The sequence below is a fragment of the Simochromis diagramma genome, unplaced genomic scaffold, assembly GCF_900408965.1.
Source record: "Simochromis diagramma unplaced genomic scaffold, fSimDia1.1 OVJJ01000343.1, whole genome shotgun sequence".
Taxonomy (NCBI): Eukaryota; Metazoa; Chordata; class Actinopteri; order Cichliformes; family Cichlidae; genus Simochromis; species Simochromis diagramma.
This window is the reverse complement of record NW_024386831.1, coordinates 8,750,407-8,766,591: the sequence shown is the minus strand read 5'-3', so window position 1 is coordinate 8,766,591 and position 16,185 is coordinate 8,750,407. Positions and strand designations below refer to the sequence as shown.

Here is a 16,185-nt window from a genome sequence, read left to right as displayed (position 1 = left end):
GGCATGTGTTATTGTACAGCTCTGAGTTTCTGTTTCCACAGAAGTCCCTCCCTGCTCACACTACAGCTCCAGCTCCTGATCACAGAGCACACAGGACGCCAGCAGCACCGTCTCAGACCTTTATTGGTTTGAAGCGCGAGTCTGTACAAAAACATCTGAGGCTTCTTGTTGTTTTTGATCAATATAGAAATGAAATGGCTCAACGTTGGCTGCTGTGAATACAAACATGCAAAAATGGCGCAAACATGTTGTGATTACACTGTTTGAATAAGTTGTATGAGTACATTACAGAGGTATGATGTGCTTTATGTAAATGAAAATAAGCGAATAAGCAGGCTGTGTGACGCTGATTCGCTGCAGACACGTTCATGATCAGACACGATGAAGAGTTCAGACACAGACGTGCCCATAATAACAGTCGCTGCCTTTAGACACACATAAGAATCAAGTCATTTCATCTGCTGTCAGATTATTTCTTCCTGATTAAAACATTAAAAATCATAAAAAATGTCCAGCAGCGCCCACCAGAGACCAGAGGGACAAAAACCAACAGCAACAATCAATCAGATTGATTCAGAGATAATCAGCTCTACATCACTGATTACAGAGGTCCTTACAGGAAAAAGAAACTAATCGTCACTGACATGAAACATACAGGAAATGACTTCAGTTTGTTACGATTCTGTTTTTCTGTTGTGCTTCAGTTTGTTTTACTGTCACCAACAAGAATAAAAACTAAAACTAACGGAGCTGGTTACGCAACCAGCGCTCAGAGCAGCAGCTCTCCAACACAGACACATCACAGTAACCAAACATTTTACAAACGTCAGAGTTTCAGTGCTGATGGACAAAGTCTGCAGATGAGAGACGTTATTGTCCAAAGGGGAAGAAGTCGATCCAGAAGACGCCCGGGTCATTACGCCTGCCATACTGAAGCAAGTCCACCAGGTGTCGCTGCAGGTCTTTCTCAGTGTAAAGCCAAGCCTCCCTGTTCCCCACCGTCCCCCCCACAGGTGAACAAAGAGGCTCTTTAACTGCCTTCTGCTTTAATCACATGATGCAAACATGAGTAATAATCCAAAGCACGGCTGAATACGAAACATTTTGTTCAGACTCGGTGTGGGTTAGAGTTCGACCCGGGCACTGGGATGCTTACGTGACGGAGTTTGGGAATGCCCAACAAACACAGCTGTGTGTTGACAAAACAAACAAACTGGTTTTTATTTAAAATAAGAGATAAAAATAAACCTGCTCAGAACTGGTCCACAGAAAACCTAAAGTCTAACAGGAACATGAGATTTAGATAGATCGCCTCCCTAACACGGGACGTCCTCTAGCTGCTCACCGCGGAGACCAGATGCTAACCTCACGTTAGCCATTAGAGGCGGCTGAGTCGCCATCTCCAGAGACGCAGCAGGGACGGACGTCCTGGACCTCCTGCATCAGCGGGTGTCTCACACTTATTAATAGAACCTGAAACAATGAGACGATCTCTGGACTTCAGCTGTCTGACGGACAGATTCAAATAAGTAATATCAGCAAAGAGGTGAGAACCTACACGTTAGAATAAAAATGGCCGACGTCTGCGCCGCTGCTGCTGGAGGGAAAATGAAAACATTTCAAACCCTGGCCCACATGAACCCAGACGTGGACCTGATAACCAGGCACCTTAAAGAGCTCTGTCAGATACCCGAGCGCCCCATGTATCCACAGACCTCCTCCTCTTCATCATGAACAGTTTCTGTGGCGCCCTCCTCGCCGAGCACTGAGTCAAACGCCACCTCCTCCACAATGAAGTCTGATTTTTTCTCCTCCTCTTCCTCCTGTTCCACCCTGCCGAAAGTTAATGTGAGGAGGTTCACATCCTTCTCCTCTTCCTCCTTAGGTCTTCCTCCACAGCTCCTCAGCTCTAGCCCAGCTCTGGAAGGACTTCCTGTTGAAATCAGGGCATTGCGCTGAGAGTACGGCTCCTGATTGGAGGAGACAACAGGCGGTGGTTTGGGCTGAGTCAAAGATGATGATGAAGAGGATGAAGAGGAGAGGAGGTTCGTGCCCGCCCGCTGTGTGTACGCCCCTCCTGTGCTCTCCGTCTCACTCTCCTCATCACTCTCGTCCGAGGAGGAGCAGCTGCTTCCCTTCTTGTCTGCAGAGGGCGCCGTCTGCTCAATGTTCAGTGGGGAGATGATGCAGGGATCGTTGAGCCCCGCCTCCTCCAGGTGATGGATGGTCGTCTGACAAAGAGAGAGCTGAACAGTCAATAACATGAACCAATCAGACGTGCTGACATTAAACACCGGGCCGAAGTACACTGAGATTTAAAGTACTCTGTGCTGGAGGGACACAAGTATAAATACTAATACTGCATTCCTGTTTTAATACTTTACACCTGTGATCAACACCTCTGCTGTTTTTTAATAATGAAAGTATTTATTAGATGTTGCATTTTATAACAACAGATACAAAAATGCAACAACCAAAAGCAAGAGGCAAACAAACAAACAAACAAACAAAAACAAACAAACAAACAAAAACAGTGAGGTTTCAACGTCTGTTGCATTAAGCTCAAATGTCCAAGTCAGGTAGACATGTAGGTGCAGAAATTGTCCCACTGTTCCACTGAAGCTTCCTGATGCAACGTTCCCAATCCTTTTAAGCGTCGGAGACATCCAGTGTTCCAAAATGACACGGACACATGTTACCACTGCAGTGCTTAACCCTCTAAACTGGTGTTTATTTAATTGCGGCACCTCTCCTTTGTCTCCTAGCAGACATAATTTAGGTGATCTGGGTAAGTTACAAAGTGTCCACCCCTGCAAATGATTCAGTGCAGTGTTCCAAACTGGAAAAACCAGCGGCCATGTATCAGAGTACCTTTGGCTTATTTGCAGCACAAGTCCTCTCTACCAATCCCCATTCTATACAGCCTTGAAGGAGTATAATAATATCTATTAGGAATTTCGTACTGAATAAATTTCTCCCTGGCTTCCCTAATGTATAATCCATTGTTTGACAATATAGAATCCCATCTACCTTCATCCATTGTACGCCCCAGATCCTTATTTTTTTCAGGCTCTTATTTATATTATTTTTAATCCATGGGCAAAAATTACACCATTTTGCAGCTTTGCATAGTAATAGGGGTAGTAACATAAAATTCACCTATTCCAAACTTTTCCAGGGCTGTGAACAGGAAGTTCCACTCCACCCTATCACAAGCTTTCTGTGCATCTAAAGATATAGCAAACACAGGATTTGTGTTATTTCTATTCAGCCACAGCAGGTGTAGTAATCTCTTCATATTATCAGACGCAGCTCTATTCTTGATAAACCCTTCTTGATCTTGATGAATAATTTGTGCTAGTACAACCTCCAACCTCTTTGCTAAAACTTTGATAGAATTTTGTGATCCACATTGATTCAACTTATCGGTCTGTAATCACCTGGATCAGTTAAATCCTTGTCGCCTTTTGGAATTAGTGACATTACTGCCTGATTAAAACTTGCAGGGAGTCGTCCAAATTATTACATGAATTCAAAAGCTTCATGTAATACTTCAGTTATAGCAAATCTATAAATTTATGATAAAATTCTGCCGGGAATCCATCCATCTATTCCTTTCCATGAATTCATGCCTTCAAAGCATCGCATACAATGGCCAGCCTGTCCGTAGATCCAACGTTCACCTCGTTCAAATATCTTATATCCTCTTTTAGGGTTGATACAACTTTCTGGTCTTAGTCTCCACCTACACGTTCTGTTCTTATCAACATTTAGATTTATGTGCAATTCTACCGGCGCGTGGTCTGCAGCTGAGGGAACACAAACTCAGACTGTCCGAACAGGTTTGCTCGTTTCTTGCGTGTACTCATTTGGTGATTTATTAAATGTGTAACTGTTTTTCTGATCTGCTGCTGAGTCTCTTACACTGATGAAAATGCAGATAACACAGATCACACCTGTTCAACCAATCACTTTCATTCCACTTTGATCTGGACAAACTGACGGTTCATCTGTGTTACAGTGTTGTTAGACTGCTATATGTTTGTGTTCTTTATGCTGTAGATTTTCACGTCTCTGGAATAGTTGGCAGTAATACGGATGATTTTCTGTAAAATCATACTGATATGAGCCGTGACATATTCGTAGATGACCGTTAGATTAGTCAGCTGGGAAACTCTGGGTTAACTCATGGAGCTGAGGATATCGTGGATATGCTGACCTCGCTCCGTGGTGTACAGGGCCGTTTACCCTCATGATTAATATTCACAATAAAAATATTAGCCGAACATCATGAAGTCTGTATGTGTTTCATAGTGTCGAACAACCTTTGTACAGTTAAAGCCAGCAGTTACTACATGACGGAAACACCAACGTTATCTCTTTTATGCGTTTATACACAGGTCACGCTGATTACTGAACAAAAACCCAAAGATCAGATGTTAAACAGATTTATTTCCTCTCTCCTCCTTAAACATGTTTTTAATGTTAGTTATAATTCAGAATTATACTGAAACACGTAGGACACATACGAACATCAGGAAATAAAACACCGATAAATATAACCTCAGTAAAAGAAGTCAGCGGGGGTTACTACAGCTGTGTACCGGGGCCTGCGCTTTGTCGGCGGTAATAACAGCTCGATTGCGAGGCGAGGCGAGCGGGTCTATCCCACACTTTGCCCTGAGACTGGGCAGACATCTCCGAAATCATCGAAGCACTTTTGCAAAGAGGCTGTATCTTGACAAACCGACCAGACACATGAAGATTAAACCACTACATGCTCGGCTAAAAAAATATTAAAACGGTATTTGGTGACACACAAACAGGGTTTTTCAAAGCTCAGTTCTGTTAGCTTCCACATGCCGGTTGTTGTGTGCTAGAAACAATGGCCACCAGGCCAAAGCAATGGTTTTGACTCGATCAGCGTTAACCCCGCCCCCTGAGTTTGATGGGTGAGGCTGACAGATAAAATTATTTCATGGTGAGACCTGAAGGAGTCAACTGTGCCAAAATGAATTTAATAAATACACCATTAAATAATTATTTAAATGTGTCAAAAATATTTATTTAATTAATCATTTCATGGTTTAATTAATTTATTATGGCAGTCCTGGCGTTTCATACAAAGCACCCACGCAGCTGTACAGAAACTCTGTCATGCTAGCTAGTAGCAGTACGAGTTATTGTAACTGACTGTATAAAGTCAGCATAACTAAAATAAACTCCACCTAAACTTGGTTTATATAAGATAAGATAAGATAAGATAAGATAACCTTTATTAGTCCCACACGTGGGAAATTTGTTATATCTGACCCAGATGGACTGCAGGTCATAACTTCTTACCTGAACTTCACCTGACACTCGGACCGGCCGCCTCGGGTCTCTCCTCCTCCCGCCTCCCCTTTCTCTCATCCACCTGCTGGCCTCTGTGGAAGCTCCGCCACAGCCAGTTATTGTTACACATCTGCCAGCATCTGGCCAATCCACCTTTCATTGTTTATACCGTTACAACCCCCCCCCCCCCATCGGCCCATAAAAACGAATAATCACCAGTCCAGCTATGGTTGTGCCATCAGTTAACCCTTCGCGTGCCAGCTGTGCCACGCGTGCCCAGGGTTGCCGACCCCTGATCTAGTTCATCCCTGGAGTTAGACGCCTTTTTATTCATTGGTCAGAGTTAAACGTCAAATATATTTTAAAAACATTCCTTTACAGGGCTCTAGACTAAATTTTTGCCATGGGCGTGCCAGTACGCCTAACTTTAAAAAGTTAGGCGCACACAAATTTTATAATAATTGAAATAATGTGTTTTTCTGGATACACTGTGCTTTTTCAGCATTCAAAGATTGATGACACCGTGTCAGAGCACTGGCTATGAATTTCAGAAGGATCAGGCCTTAACAGAAAAGTTAGCAATAGTTCTTTTCCTATCACAGCTACATCCATGTCTGTCGTGCCTAGGCTGCTCACTAGGGCTGGGTATCATCACTGATTTCTACAATCCATTCGATTCCGGTTTTCAAAGTCCCGATTCGATTCAACTTAGCCTCAGACAGTCAGAAATATTATAATTCTGATCATTTATCAGTACTGACTTCATCAGAATTGTGAACATCACAGCAGATGCCTTTGTGTGAAAGTAACTGAGAATAAAACAGAAAAACATGAAGGAGATTTTCCTGGTCTGGCTTTTTATAGCAGATAACCTTAAAAATATTCTGCAATGTTCTGCATATGAAGTTTAAATTTCTTCAGTATTGAACAACAGAAAAAATAGGCTTTCTTGTCCGAGGTCATTTAAGTGAAAAAGAAACAGACAGCAGCCACAGCGCTGTAAACAACGGTAGACTGGTGGGTAATAACCGAATGAATAATACAGAAAACAGAGATTGGAGACGGGAAACTGTTCTTGAAGTACAGAGAGAGATAGAGAGAGAGCTAGCTGTGCATGGATGTGATTTTAATAGTCGTGGAAGCAAAACAGCAAAATTCATGACGACATTGATCAAATGTGAAGCGCAGTTTGCTGCTTCTTTTGCTGCTGGCTCGGCGAATTTTGGTTGGAGAGACAAAACCTGCAGCTCAGAATCAGCGCAAAAGGACGTAAACACAGCGCGGACCGGACGCATCAGGACCGCTAAGCTCCGACAGCGTGTCCGTCTACGGGCCGTCGGGTGAGAAAGCCGAGAAAGACAAAGCTGATTCTGATGCGTGGGGTCTGTGTTTACGTCTTTGTGTGGAGTCCGTGTACCTGCTCTCATCTGCTGTTTGGTTGTTGTTGAAATGGTTTTGTGAGCTTTAATCTGAGAATCTGGCGTTTCTGGCAAAACACAGTTATATTTAAAAGTCAGGATTTAATGAATTGATATCGCTTTATTCAAGCTACTCACCTCCCACTTCCACCTGCACTTTCAACTGGACCACGGCCAATCAGAGAGGTCCCGCCCCTGACTATCTCTGATTGGTTTAGTCCACGATAGGAGCAAAATGTGTGTCTGTTGTTGACCACAGGGAAGGTTGCAGATTTTTTTTTTTTTGCTACCCGAACAGTTGGTCACACAGGTGCAACCAAATATTTTTTTTTAGTCGCACCACTGAAAAATTTGTTCGCATTTGCGACCAAATTAGTCGCACTCTAGAGCCCTGGTTTAAACACGTCAGGTGCAAAGATCTGAGTGTGCGAAGGAGACCCCCAGAAATATTCCCATTAGTCACTGCCTCTGTCAGTGCGCCCCAGGGCAGCTGTGGCTACAATGTAGTTTCCAGCTAACAGCTGTTGGTGCCACTATTTCAGGTCAAACTGTGTTTTTTCATTTTTTTGTAGATTTAGCAAAAGAAGCAAATGACGTGTTTTGTGAGAGGCGAGCAAACACAACGAGGCTGAAGATCCGTTTTAAAATGAAAATTGAAATGTTGTGTGTTCATCTAGTTCATCCCTGGAGTTAGAGGCTCACCTTGGCTCATCTCGGCTTCACCTCGGCTTTACGAGCAAACTGAGCTCGGTGTTACGGTCGAAGCGCTGAACAGACCTTTGTGGGCTGTGAGCGCTTCATCTGCTCGCGTGGCCTTTGTGTGTTTCCTAGCAGTGGAAACGTAGCTGAATCACATTAAAAGAAGTGCGGTGTGACAGAGAGCTGGGCACGGCGCCGTGTTTTGGAAAAAACTGTTGGTGAGCACCCAAACCCTCCAAATTTCATGTTTGGTTTGTTGGTCACACAGCAGGGGAAAGCCCCCTCTGCATCTTGGTTAACTAAAGGCAGTTAATAATGGAACATGAAACTGCATCTATTTCATGAAAAGCGTCTGCTGATCCCCCCGTTCGCATGAGACACTACAAATATTAAAAAGGTTAACTGTAAGGACGCCCACAGCTGCTCCATCCCAGCACGCTGTCTGCACGAAGAAAATACTCAGATGAATTCAAGGTTTCACAAACTAAAGGTGACGACGAGTCACACGGCACTCACCGACACGTTAACAGGAGCTCATCTTTAAAATAAGCCCGGGCATGGAAATGCTATCAGAGTACGGCTCTTTTTCAGGATACAAGGTTAATGTAAATGCAGGTATTAACTTTAAACTATGAACCACCAGTTGAAATTAAGAATCGCTATAAATGGAAGTGGGATGTAGATAGCATTAGGTACCTAGGGGTGGTAATACATCGTGACGTCACCAAAATGTTCAATGCCAACTATGCCCCGCTAAATGAATCTATACAATCAGACAGACAAAGATGGAATACCAATCCGTTTCTGCACTCCAGGATCGAATCAGATTAAATGTTCTTCCCTGTATTTGTTTCAGCCTTTATATTGAATATTGTAAGAATATTGTCAAAACACATCTGGAACGGGAAAAAAGCTCGAGTTAAATATAAACGCTCCAACTAAAGAAAGAAAAGGGAGGTCGTGGGCTTCCTTGTCTACGAGAATATTACTGCGCAGCTCAGCTAAGACCACTGATATGTCTCTGCTGTCCAGATTACACCGCCGGATGGAAAGATGTTGAAGGAAAACCAGTTACAGCTTTAATATCGGACATAAAGTTACAGAACAAAACAGACATGGCAGATGAACCCATACTACAAATAATCACATCTGCTCTGAAAGAAGTCATCAGAATTTGCCTCTAAGCTTTGATGGTGAGCATGTGATTCAGATTTTCCCCCGAATCAGTACGATAATAGATTCAAGAACTGGATTTGAAAAGGTATAACTAATTATTATTCATTCGTCCACAAGGAGGCATTTCAAAGCTTTGAAAGGAGTAAACATGATTTAGGCTCAGACGACTTCTTTAGATTTCTACAGGCCAGAAATTATTTTAATCAAAACTTAAAAGTGAACCTAAACGAATTACAGTTTGTAGAAACATTTTTATCATTAACCAAATCTGGAGCGCAAAGAAAAATTACTTCCAAACGATATAAGAGCATCCTGCGGTGTAAAAACCACAGCTCTCTGTATATGAAAGCAATGTGGGGAAAAGAAGGTAACCTGTCGATTACAGAGGAGTGTTGGGGCCACGCATGCATGACACAGTGGGCTACCACCGGGTCCAGTGTTTGCCGTGAGTTCTGCTGTAAAATCATTACGAGAGTTTTCATCAGCCCTGCTCAGCAAAGATATCGGGGAACTGCGACACTTGTTGGAGATGTGGGCGAGATGGAGCTAACCGTTTCCAAATCTTTTGGGATTGCAAAGATAGTCACCAGCACTAATCCACGAACATCTACAAAATGTGTTTTCATTTGTTTTTCCTTTAACCTTTGAGACCATATTTCTGTGTAACACACCAGTGGATGAATTGAACTCTAATGATAGCAGACCCTTGTATATCCTACTGGTCACGAGTAAAAAGCCTCGAGGAAATGGCTTACGCCTGAACCACCAACGATGGAAGATGGAAAACATTCTGTACAAGAGATCTATACGATGGAAAAATTGTCATTTTCTCTTAAACTTCAGAGGGATACTTCCTACAGAATATGTTAAGCCTGTGAGGTGTGATTTTTTTTTTTTTTTATGAACCATGCTTTCTTATTTTTTTTTACGTTGAAGCCCCGAGTTAAATTCCCATGACAATCATATGATGCTAACTTGCCTGCTGCTACTCCCTTACCCAAGTCTTTTTTCCCCTCTTTTTTCTTTTCAATTGTAAGTTTAAAAATGTGAAAGCAAAGACAGTGTAAAAGTGTTCAATTGCTTTCTCTCAATAAAAGAGACAATGCAAAAATAAATAAATAAGCCCGGGGTTCATTCATGCTCATAAACCACACGACCTTTAGATCCCAGCAAACAGGTGGTTACAGATAAATAATCACGTGAGAAGACGAGATAACGACTCACAGCAGGTAACAGAGAAGACTTCCTGATGCGAAGTGTTTCCCTGTGCAGGACAGCCTCTGCTCTGAGACTCACGTCACCAAGTCTCCATAGCAACTTCAGCCAAGACGCCAACACAGACATATATCAGCAAACACCGCAGAACGACAACACCAAGAATAAACCCAGATGAACATTTCTACACTGGGTTCAAAGCCAAACTGAACCAGCGGCTCCTCAGGCCACATTTTTAAATATTCACCAGTTTTTTATGTGATAACATTTCCTGTGCACAGAGGAAGCAGCCACTGGCCGGCGTTCTGCTGCTTCGGGTTGTGATAAACTCAGAAGAACAATGAGCCGAGAACCCTACCCTGGGGTACACCGGAGTCCCGGATACACGGCGAAGACGTTCAACCTTCAGATAAACAACACTCACTCACAACACCACAGAAACGCTGCTCTGCTTTCACCTCAGAGGGGTGGCCAACGTTTGAGTGCAGGCTCGAGGTCAAAGCAGAAAATAAAAGCCAAACTTAAAAGCAGCTTTTGAACACTGCACGGAGAGCGGGCCGGGGTCGGGGTCTTCCTGCGTTCCAGCTCTGAGCTCTCAGCCCTGATATGAAAACATTACTTTGATCATGAAGCGTCTGAAATGTGACCAGAGGGACGTGAGACACTGTGAAACTGAATCACTGTGAGATCTCTGTGGACAAACATTACACTTCAGTCTGGCGAGCGCTTTAAACATGGACGGCTCGTGCCGATGCAGGAGTATTAAAAGTTGTTTGCTGGCATCTCCACACCAGGAATAACACGGCACGTTATGAACGGAGCGATTAGCGGCTCGGTGACCGAGCAGCCGAGCGGGTCTCAGCGCTGCTGTGACTGGGAGCAAATGGGATTTCACTGCGGTACGAGCTGTAAAAACATGGCTGTGTTTCACCTCTCGAAGCACATCCTGCCTGCACGCTCTGTGTGCGCGAGCTCTTTAGCAGCGTCCTGAGTCTGTGCAGCTGTCTCTCTTTGTTTGTACAACCGCAGCTCTGGCAGAGTTTCCACCTGCTGCTGTTTCTTCCTGTGTCTTTACTCAGAAAACGCTGAGCACTCGCCGCTCGACCACAAACAGCAAACAGCACGTTAACTGTTTGGCCTGCGACTCCAGCTGTAGCAGAGAGCCCGACCCTGGGCAATTCCACCACATTAGAGTCCTGTTAAAGCATCTGATGGTGTAATCTGCACTCAGATTTATGCTTCACACGCATCAAAGGATGTGAGATGACAGAGATGTGAAACCACAGAAAGAAAGAACTCTTCACACGTTCCCACTCGTGTTCTCTGCAGATCAACGGGAATATTTCTGCTGAGATCGTTCTGGTGCTTTAGACACGCGGATCTGTTCGCGTGGAAAACACTTTGCTGTGATGAAGCAATGAGAAGTGACAGGAGTGAGACTGAAACTACGTGACTATCACAGCACGATCGTATCACGTTCTCATGAACCAGCGTCCTCGAGTTCGCTTCAAAGGCTCAAACTCAGGACCTCTGACCCGTTTGCTGCTGGATGCTGAAGGGTCAGGTCCAGTTAGCGGTGCGGGTACAGGATGGAAACTTTATTTTATAACTGAAAACAACTGAACTTTCAAAATAAGAGCCACTCGTCACACGCATCGCGATGGCGTTCTTTGAAACTGTGAAACAACAACAAAGGTCGAACATCAGACAGACCTACGAGCGCTGACGACTGAAACCTGAAGGAATCAGATGCTAGAATAAATCGTCTTCCTTTGGTGACGTGTTCAGCGTGTGATGCTCTGACTCTGAACTTACCAGAACCGACGGCAGCAGCCTCCGTCTCAGACAGATGAACCCGGTCGAGATCAGCATGAAGATGCAGAACATGACGATGATCACCAACGAGCACAACATGCCCGAGATCAGCGGGTCTGCACGCAGGAACACAACGAGTTTAGAGGTGAACATCAGTCTCATCAGCCTGAAAACAGCAACATTTAAACGTTCACATCGTGCTACAGTACATGTAGTACTACCTGTAGTAGTACTACATGTACTAGTACTACTACAGGTAGTACTAGCACTGCTGTTTCCAGCTGTGACTTGCTTATCAGTCAGATTCCCTGAGGTTAGCGTGGGAAGTGTGTTTCACGGGGAATTCCCTCCATCTCCAATCACAACAGAAGCTCAGCATGAATGTTGTGGACTAAAAGCTTTTTATTGTCACCTCCATGTGTCCACTTGATTTTTCCAGTGAGTAAAACTAAATAAGCAAACACACAAACGCTGTATCTCACGGTTCAACCTGAGGGGGCTGAAACTTGGCACAGCTTTGAAAAACGTGGAGCTCCACAGAGTCCTGACGTAAAGTTATTAACACGCACGCCCTGAACGACACTGCAGGCTAACAGCAGTGTTTATGATGCTGCTCCTTTAGCGTCACCCATCTTCCACCTGACAGCGAGGTAACTGAAATCACTGTGTGTGTGTGCGTGTACCTGCAGGGAAGATGGCTGGTACTGTAGCACACTCAGGCGGGCTGAAGTTGGAGTACATGTCCTCGATTTCGTCGCAGAATCGCACGGCGACACAGTACCGCCTGCCGGGCTCCAAACGATCCCACTTATAGCTCTTCAGAGACTTAGTCTTGATGTCCTGCACACACAGGCACAGATTATCAGCACAGGAGGCGTCCTGCTCACACAGACTCCGACTGACACAGCAGCAGGTCTCTCACGTGACGCCTGCTCTTAGCCTACAGACTTTTTACATTTAGCAAAATATTTAAACATTTATCATAAATCAGAGTGGACTCATGACTGACTTCAAACCGTTGAAAGCCGTGGGCCACACTTTCTGTCCCAGAGGTTCAGGAGTACGTCACTGCCATAAAGATCCACTCAGAGCTAACAGATGAAAGCAGGAAGTAAACTTGTTTCTAACGCTTCGAGCCAGCGCTCAGGTATCACCACGGTTACTGTGCGAGGTACGCTCTTATGCTCATCGGCAGCTGGTGAGGACGCTCGGCGAGCATCATTTCAGAGAAATGTAATAACAGTGGGACAGAATTCCACAGCTGGATCACCATGGAAACATTAATGGAAGCGGCGGACACGGAGAGTGAGCGGAAAAATAACCACAGCGACACGAAGTGGGCGGGTCCAGAGTGGAGTTAGTGTTGTGTGATTTGAAAGGTAACTCGCAGTCCCGTGTCAGGCCTGTAGGCCAGGCTCCTCCCTCCTTATACTTTGCTTGAGGTGACATTTGACCCTCGCCATCTTTGCCGTTTATTTGCGGAGGTGAAACTCAAACCGGGGGTTCTGATTGGTCTCCCTCTCTCATGTACCTCCATCTTATCCGGGTTGCTGCTGCTGATCCGGAGCTCGTAACGGAGAATGTCGTAGCTCTGCCTGAGGCGCTCCAGCGGAGGGTGAAGATCCACGCTCAGGCTTCTGTCGCTGGGCGCCACGCTAAGCAGCGGCAGGCTCAGGTGTTCTGCAGAAATCAGAAACAACGCATGACGCACACACACGGCTCAGAGGGCTGAAAATAACAAACTCGTGGCGTCTCCGGAGCTGAAGACTCGACACTCACCGATGGGTTTGAATGGGACCTCGGTCTCGTTCGGGTCTCCAAAGACCTGGCCTCCCAGCTGAGCTCCAACCCTTGTTAAGTACTTCTCCGTTAGGACGGAGAACGCCGCCGTCAAGTCACAAAACAGAGGCTTCTGCACACGCTCACAGCCGGCCACCGGGTTCCAGCTATGTTTCCTTTATGACCAGAGAGGAGAGAAACATCAGATCTCAGAGGAAGTGTTCGTGATCACCTGAGCCAATATGTGCCAGAAACATGTCAGAACTCCTCTGAAGACAACGCAGACTATCATCGGGGTACCAACCAGGTGACATCAGCACACCTGCAGCTGTCAGTGTGTGAAGGTAAACCCACCTCTCAGATTTGTATTCAACGTTATAGTAGACCCCCGGAGGTGTGCCTGGTCCCGCCTCCCATTTCAGTATATAACTGAAGTTGAGTGATGTCAGGGAGATGTTGACGGGCTTTGGGAGGGTACCTACAGCTGGAACACAGACAGGAAGAGGAAGGTCAAAGGTCAGCAGGAGACCAGCACCATGAGTTATCTGACCTGCAGCACAAAATGAAACATCTTAAATGTCAGCAGAAAAACAATAAAATTATTATTCTTCGCGGACACTCTACATAATTATTAAACAGGCAGCAGCTCTTCTACGCCTGACACAACTCCAGCTTTGTGCACGCTGTGGGAGGAGCTGAGATCTGTATGTGTGGGAACTGTGGGAGGAAAGAAAGACCCAGCAAACATCTCCCCACCCTCAGTCGTTCCAGGGAAAGGAACTTCATGCTTCAGCAGACCATCTCATGGTCCCAACTTTGTGGGAACAGTTTGGGGATGGCTGTTCCAACATGGCAGCACACCGGTGTGCAGAAAGACACGGATGAGCTGTGGAAGAACCTGCCTGCACAGAGTCCTGACCTCAGCCCAACAGAACACCTTTGGGATGAGTTAGCGACTGTGAGCAGGGGCTTCTCGTCCAACATCCGAATGGTCCAAAATTCCCATAAACACTCCTAAACCTCTGGAAAGAAGAGCTGCAAACTGTTGCTAATATAGTGTCCTAAAGACGGCTGCAGCCTCTACGTCTGAAAAGCCTGATTGGACACAAGTCTGTGACAACATGAGCAGCCTACTCTGGGCTCAGCCAACTCCTTCCTGATGATTTCATGGTCTCAGGTCTGACCGAATAACACGCCTTTACAGTGACAAAGGAACAGGAAGCAGGGGACGGTGAGTGGATGACCACAGCCGGGACACTCAGGTGGTTTCCGAGAGGAAACGGCCTGAACTATGACACGGAGAGTCCAGAAATACGCAGAGGCAAGATCACGTGGTTCTGAGTGCGCGCTCACCTGGCAGGATCAGAGGCAGCCATGAGAGCATCCAGGTGAGAGCGGTCATGACAGCTGGAGCACATCTGCCGAGCTTCCATCAGCACCTCAACGGACAGACAGCAGCTGCTTTCCCTTTCTGAGCAGGGATGAAAGTGCAGTTACAGACCCACGCTTTTACTTTCTGTCTCGTGTCTTACAGTTAAACACAGTTAATAAAGTTTTGACATTGAAATAAACCTTTATTGACACCCCCGTGGTTCTGTTAGCCTCTGGTTTGGCCTCAGACTTCCCTGTAAGTACACACTGTGAGATAAGTGTAACTTGCTGACCTGTTACGGAGAGATAAAGCCCCCATGAAGCGTCACTGGTCCGCAGATTCAAGTTTTCGTGTTTTTCTCAAACCGCCCACTCGCCGGAAATTCCTCCTCATCTCAGGCTAACGGGCTAACAGGCTAACGGGCTAGCACCCTCTGTGTTGGTAAAAGATCAAAGCTCCAGGCTGGTAGTAACCGATCAATGAGTCCGAGCGTGTTACCTGTCCCGGTGAGCGTCCCGATATGCTTCCGTTAGCGCTGTCACAGGACCGAAACACGCTGCTGCCGCCCCGCTGCCTTCACGGACCTCCGGTAATCGCGAACTCTCTCCTGCTCCTGTGTCGTTCCTTTGATCAAAGCGACATCACACCCAACAATGACACAGCAACAACACTTAGAAACATTTCCCACTCGGTCGGTTTGAGTTTGTTGTTGACCAGTCTGACAAATCATAAAGTGTAAACTTCGTTTGACACACAGCATTAAATACAACCGGACAGACGCAATGAAATATACCGTCACAGTTGATTTAACGGGACATCGTCCCTGAAATCGGGTGTAGCAAATATATATCTATAGATATTTTTTTCTTTACAGTTTATAACGCCGTCTCTTCACGAGATCTCATTAGACCGGCGGTCATGAATGCAGCACCGCGGGAAGTCGGTGATAGGAAATCACGTGATGTTGTGGAAGCACGGATGCTTACCTGACAGGCTCCCAGTGGCTTTGAGAAGTCATGTGATATAGTTTGTGGTTATTTTCCTTAGATTTGAGGTTTACATTTAGTTTTAAATATCCGTGTACGCGCTTCACGAGCAGGTCATCTTATAACCACAGCAACAAACCATGGTGGAATAAAATAACGATTTTATTTCTTATTTTCAAACCCTTAAGATTATGAAAACCAAAAATGCAGTGAAACCTTTTAACACAAAGAAGTTTAGTAAGTTCTCATTTTATTTATTTGATTGAAAGTGCATATCTTGTAGCCATGTTGTGTACATCAATCCTTGTTCTTGCTTCACTAAAAAACAAAAGGCTGATATATACCTGTGACTTTTCTCTAAATGAACCGTAACTCCAGAGGTCACCGAGAC

At 45.2% G+C, this 16,185-nt stretch overlaps 1 protein-coding gene across 2 annotated transcripts; it reads right to left on the bottom strand.

Moving 5' to 3' along the window:
• Nucleotides 1-105: 105 nt before the first annotated feature.
• LOC120731071 (interferon alpha/beta receptor 2-like) lies at nt 106-15,587 on the bottom strand. 2 transcript variants are annotated; one of them, XM_040027836.1, is made up of 8 exons: nt 15,101-15,587; nt 14,790-14,907; nt 13,791-13,920; nt 13,437-13,612; nt 13,189-13,337; nt 12,341-12,497; nt 11,658-11,773; nt 106-2,231 (listed from the first exon to the last, which is right to left on the bottom strand). In XM_040027836.1, exons 2-8 carry the CDS (start codon nt 14,836-14,838, stop codon nt 1,683-1,685), a joined length of 1,326 nt encoding a protein of 441 aa, XP_039883770.1. In that variant the 5' UTR covers nt 14,839-14,907; nt 15,101-15,587; the 3' UTR covers nt 106-1,682. The 2 variants fall into 2 exon arrangements, with proteins under 2 accessions (XP_039883770.1, XP_039883771.1); XM_040027837.1 differs by having other exon boundaries at nt 15,307-15,587.
• Between the last annotated feature and the right edge of the window lie 598 nt (nt 15,588-16,185).